Source organism: Phyllostomus discolor, chromosome 8 (genome assembly GCF_004126475.2).
Source record: "Phyllostomus discolor isolate MPI-MPIP mPhyDis1 chromosome 8, mPhyDis1.pri.v3, whole genome shotgun sequence".
Taxonomy (NCBI): domain Eukaryota; kingdom Metazoa; phylum Chordata; class Mammalia; order Chiroptera; family Phyllostomidae; genus Phyllostomus; species Phyllostomus discolor.
In genome coordinates this window covers 75,219,916-75,226,050 of record NC_040910.2, presented here as the reverse complement: position 1 = coordinate 75,226,050, position 6,135 = coordinate 75,219,916, and the positions used below count along the sequence as shown (strand labels likewise).

The 6,135-nt window shown below is 46.0% G+C and overlaps 1 protein-coding gene across 1 annotated transcript; it reads left to right on the top strand.

The window, feature by feature from the left end:
- The first annotated feature begins 1,640 nt into the window (after positions 1 to 1,640).
- LOC114515330 (olfactory receptor 3A2-like) lies at positions 1,641 to 5,376 on the top strand. The gene is made up of 2 exons (XM_028534662.2): positions 1,641 to 1,860; positions 4,423 to 5,376. The coding sequence occupies exon 2, from the start codon at positions 4,429 to 4,431 to the stop codon at positions 5,374 to 5,376; it is 948 nt and encodes a 315-aa protein (XP_028390463.1). The 5' UTR covers positions 1,641 to 1,860; positions 4,423 to 4,428.
- Positions 5,377 to 6,135: the final 759 nt, after the last annotated feature.

The window sequence follows — 6,135 nt, the reverse complement described above, 5'->3', positions numbered from 1 at the left end:
TTACCACCAACCCCACTTACCCAAGCAGTGGCGAATGGTCCACTTCCAGATTTTCATCTGGAAAATATGCTTCCTAGGGCTATCCAAGCACCAAGTGTCAGAACTGGGTTCCCTCCCACCAAACACAGCCCAACACAAGATGCAAGTGTAGTTTAAATGGGAAGTCATTTCAGGAAGCAAGAGGAAGTTTATTTATTTGAAAGGTGGTTCCAGGCAGCAAGACTGAGGTTATGGACAGAGCAAGACAAAGTAGGAAGGAGTATTCCTCACTGAGGGGTCATTCCTGAGGTGTCTGCTATGGACTACAGGGACTGGATTGTGCAAGAGCATACAGAATGCCTCCCAGAACTGTCTGAAGAAGAGGCAGTGGGACATCTATCCATTGGCTCCTGTCTCCCATTTTCAAGGTGTCCTCTGCCATCAGAACTCCAGATGTGCTCAGACCTAGTGAAACCCCCCAAACCCCATTGTTCATGGCATCAGAGGATTCCAGGAAAGTGGCGACATTGTCAACTCACAATGAGCAGAAACGTGCAGGGAAATTTCCACCCCGGCCACAGATGAAATCAGAAGAATGGCTGAGCAGGATGTGAGTCTGCACATTGGCTCTGTCTGCTGTAATCTACTTCACAGAGTTGTGGTGAGGATGGATAGGGACTTTGAGCTGCAAGGTTCTTAGCATATCCCTGTGTCTGTGGCAAGCACTCATAAAAATGTTACCAGTTGGTATGCTGATGTCTTCTTGAACCTCTATTAGTATCTTAATGAATCTTAGTTCATTAATCTTCACAGCAATGTTCTGTGATAGAAGACATGTTCATTTCACAGGTGAGGAAACTGAGGCCCAGAAGGGTGCAGCAGCTTGTATAAGTTCAAACAACTCATAATCAAACAATCAAGTCTGTCTACAGTGCATTTCTGACTGCGTCAGGCTTCTCTGGTGGGAGAGGAGAGAGCCCTCTCCCTTGGGGGATGGGGGATGTGGAATTACTGGTGGGTACAGGACTTGGGGGAACACACTCCTCCACCTTTCCCCATCTTCTGTTTGAGAATCTGAAGCCTTCATGAGACCTCTCCATCTCGAAGGGCCTGACGTAGAGAAGCAACCCCCAGTTAGGTTTCTAGGTCCATAGAGCTGTTTACGACTCCTTCAAGCATCATCAAAGGAGCCCAGGAGACACATTCCCGGCCACACCCATAACAAGGCCCTGAAGGGGAGGCACCATGTTCCTGAAAACTCATAGGGACCTGGGCTGAGGAAGGCTTCTCCCTCTGGTCTCTCTCCTGGCCTCTCCTCCACCCCACCTCATTCTCAGGCTTAAGGCTAATCTGAAAACCAGCTTGTTCCTGTGGGAAGGCCCTGCATGGGGCTGGCCTCTGCCAAAGCAAAGCCCTCCCTTAGGGAGCCTGTCTCTGGTCTCAATTGCCCTTCTGGCTTCCTGGGGGACTTGGGGGATGAGGACAAGCCCTACAGACCTCAGCAACCCATGATTAGGGGAAACTTACATCATCTGCCAGAACTACCTGTCATAAAGCCTGGGGAGAGGTAAGGCCTCTTTAAAGAAAGTCCAAATACAAGCAGATGTAAGACGTTGTTGCTATATTCATGAAGGGCTAGAACTGTTTACAAATGTCTTGCATGACTCCTACCTGTCTCTTCTTTCCTGGGAGGCATAACTTCTGAAACACCCCCAGGGGACAAGACCTAGTGACTAGGGCCCTGGGCTAAAGATGAAATCAATTTGTTTTTCCTCATTTTCCTCTATACAGTTGCTTTCTTTCTGAATAGATAATTGACTCTGCACAGCTCCTCATCTTCTTTCCTGAAGAGGACTCCCTGGTTTCTCCACCCATGCCAGGGTGAGTATCCTCAGGGGCCCATCCACTGCCCTCCTGCTGCCATAGGATCTCACTTTCACACAGGGTGCAGCTGATGCCCCTGTAAAGAGGAGACTTTGGGGAAAACAGGTGGGATGATAACACAGAGGCTTGCATCCTCTCTGGGCCCCTGTGCCTATGCCCCCCTTTCCTGGATAAAACCAGCCTGCCCTCTGGTACTTGTAGGAGAGAGTGTGAAGGAATTTGCTAAATCTACTTCACTGCCTGATACTGGCACTGACTTCATCAGGCAGCCTTGAGCCTTTATTACCATTCCAGTCCTTGTGGAACATTTTTATCCCTGAGAGCAGGGACGACTGGGGTGCAGTTTCAGAGCAGGAAGGTTCTTTAGCTCTGTGAAGAGGACCTGGGCTCATACAAAGCCCTGAGAATGGTAATACAAAAGGGCTCCGGATGATGGGCATCACCGTGAACCCTTCAACACTCTGGATGTCTCTGGTCAATCAGAGGTCATCCCAGAATCCCATTGATTTCAAGCAAGCTGTGCTTCAGGCCATGCTAGGACTGGCTGCAGCTGTTTGCTGCTCTTCTGTTCCTGGGTATAACTCAGTTGTCTAGAAGGTATACCCTTCCTAAGGGCCTTATTATGTGGGTGATTTACATGGAAAGAAATATACCAGTATATGGATTGTTACATGCCTTGCCTGTTCCTTCAGAACCAGGAGAGCTGTAGTCCTTGCAGCAGCCTTGCACCTGGCACTTGCCTTTATCCCTCCACTAAGTCATAGTGATTCATAAAAGTCTGGCTCTAATTCATTATGTTCACAAAGTCTTCAATGACTACTCCAGTTCATACTAGATAGAGCTTTCCTTGTCTGATATCGTGTGGACACTTAAACTGTCCTTTATTTGTTTGAGAAATATTGACTACCTACTATATGTGAAGTTTTATGGTAAGTACTGCTGTTGGAAAACTGAATCAGTCTTAAGGAGAAGTAGGGGAGATATGCTTTTTAGAGTAGTGACTTAGTTAGAAGGTACACAGTGATAAGTTCCCTGAAATAATGTGTAGTTGTAGCAGAGGGAGGGAGGGAGAAGTGAAGGAGGAGGGGGGGAGGGTAGAGAGAAAGAGAGACAGAGATCCTCTTGAGATGGAATAATTCCACAAAGAAGTCATTCAGCAGCTAGTATTTGAGTCAATTGGTGTCTAGGAGTTGGAAGGAGGCCTGTGCAGGGAGAGAAAATAGCAGGAATAAAGGGGTAAAAAATCAGGGATCACCATCTAATGCTTGTGCGCAAGTGGACCCTAAAGGGAAAAAGACAGTAGTTAATTGTCCTTTAATATGATAATATATGTAAAGCACTGTTATCTATCCATTGACTTGTCAATTGGGAAGGCACTTATCTCTTTTCAGTGATGGCCAGGCCTGAGGGGAATCCTCCCACCATCTCAGCAATCAGGTGCTCTTGGAATGTTAAGGCCCTTTTAGAGATCACCAGGTCCACCTTTTTAGCCACTGAGCACAGACCCTCATTGCTGTTCCCTTTTGTTAGAGTCACTGCACTCCAGCTACATCCACCTTCTGAATCTAGTGTACCCCCTGCAGGGAAATATCATTACTCTTAGTGAAGATGTAGCTCTGCTTATTCCATGGGCAATAAAGATACATGTACAGCCCTGCCTGGCAAAGCTCAGTGGATTGAGCTCGGGCTGCGAACTGAAGTGTCGCAGGTTTCATTCCCAGCCAGGGTACATTCCTGGTTTGCAGGCCATAACCGCCAGCAACCACACATTGATGTTTCTCTCTCTATCTATCTCCTTCCCTTCTCTCTCTAAAAATAAAAAAAAAAATTTAAAAATGCTTAAAAATAAAAAGATACATGTACAGTAATGTATTTTGACCAGGAGTTTATTATAAGATGTGAAAATCTTAGGTCATTCTGGCTTTCTATGTATGCACTTGCTTCACATGGGAACCTCTCCTTAGAGCTATTGGTCAATGTACCTACTATGCACAAGTCAAGGACAAGTGCAAGGTTATGCAGAAAAGTAATTTTGCAATGCAGAAAAGGAACTTCCCCTAGCAGGAAGCCACCCACAGGTCACCCTATAATTTTAACTTCTGAAGCAGGTAACAGATACTATAAAAAGAAAAGTTATTTTATTAAGCTGTCATTCAAAGTCCAGTGTAAAGGCTTAATTAAAAACAAGACACTGGCAACTTACTGACCAAGGAATTTTGCATTTGTGTTTGAGAGTATGTCCCTCACCTTGGAGGAATGAACTTGGCCAAAGTGTCTAATATCCACAGTCACAAGGATTAATGTATTTTTCCCAAGTGTTCTGACCCTTCTAATAGGGAGAATATGGGGTGAACAAGTATTGGTGGTTTGAGGCATCTCAGCTGAGGAATTTGGGGTGATGGGAGGTCAGAGAGTGAGACGTGGCTGGGGGTGAGGTAAAATCATCACTTGGAAAGCTGGGAACATATTGGGAGTTCTGAACACAGGTGCTGTAGACCTTCAGGTTGCATAAATACACTGAGTCAACTGAGGCATCCACACTGGGATGTTTTCTTACAGGTTCTCATGGAGCCAGAATCAGAGGCAAATGGAACTGCTGTCACTGAGTTTATTCTACTGGGCTTGGTGGAGACACCAGAGCTGTGGCCTTTTGTCTTTGTGCTCTTCCTCTTTGCCTACCTGGTTTCAGTTGGGGGCAACCTGAGCATCTTGGCTGCCATCTTGGTCGAGCCCAAACTCCATACACCCATGTACTTCTTCCTGGGGAACTTGTCAGTGCTGGATGTTGGGTGTATCACTGTCACTGTCCCTGCCATGTTGGGTCGTCTCTTGTCCCATAGACATATAATTCCCTATCATTCCTGCCTCTCTCAAATCTTCTTCTTCCACCTTCTGGCTGGGATGGACAACTTCCTATTGACAGCCATGGCCTATGACCGATTCCTGGCCATCTGCCGGCCCCTCACCTACAGCACCTGCATGAGCCAGACAGTCCAGTCGATGCTGGTGGCTGTGTCCTGGGCCTGTAGCACCAGCAATGCACTCACCCACACTATTGCCCTTAGTACACTCAACTTTTGTGGTCCCAATGTCATCAATCACTTCTACTGTGACCTCCCACAGCTCTTCCAGCTCTCCTGTTCCAGCATCCAATTCAATGAGCTATTGCTCTTTGTCATGTGTATTCTAATGGCAGGTGTCCCTCTGGTTCTCATCATCACCTCCTACACCCACGTGGCAGCTGCAGTTTTACGAATCCGCTCAGTGGAAGGCAGGAAGAAAGCTTTCTCCACATGTGGCTCCCACCTCACTGTGGTTTGCCTCTTCTATGGAACTGGTATCTTCAACTACATGCGTTTAGGTTCAGAGGAGTCTTCAGACAAGGATAAAGGGGTTGGGGTTTTCAACACAGTTATCAACCCCATGCTGAACCCACTTGTCTATAGCCTTAGAAATCCTGATGTGCAGGGTGCCCTGTGGAGGGTGATCACGGGTAAGTGGTCATTGACCTGAGCAGTGATAGGCTGATAATGCCTCTCCTTTTCTGCCTTTTCTGAGTTGAGGGAAATTTTCCATCAAAGCAGTAACCTGGAGAAATGATTACAAACCATTCATTTATACACTATGATGTTGGAAAATTTTGTGTTATGTATCTGTCCAGCAAAGGATCCCTACATAATCTATTCATTTACTTGGGAAACAAATGTTTATCGAGTTGCTTGTATGATCCAAACACTCCTCTGGGCACTGGTGAACAATCTCTGCACTTGTGCAACTCACATTTTAATGAAGGGTGACAAAATAAATGGCATAAACACACATCATATTTGAGACATCCTATAGTGATATGTGCTATTAAGAAGAACAGGTAAGATAAGGGGAAATGGGGTTAGGATCTTCCCAGCAAGGCCCCCTACCCCAGCAAGTTGCTACGTTGTTTTCAGCTATGCCCACTTCCCCGGCAGCATTGAATCCTTGGAAGGCTGGTGGGTCTGTGCAGCAGTAACCTAAAAACAATGACTATTTGCTTGATCACAACCAAAAGAACCACGAATATCACTGTGAAGTTTTCTTCTCATGGGAAATGGGATATTCCTTCCAGATCAGGGCGCAGAAAACTCTTTTGAACCAGTGCCAAGGATTATTCTATTCTATGGTTCACCTTTCACCTCCAAGAAAATCAGTTTCTTCTCTTTACTAGCACAAAAAATCCCATAGGATGTTTAGGGGACAGGTAAGATCTAAAGAGGGAAATAGCCTGTTACATAAAAG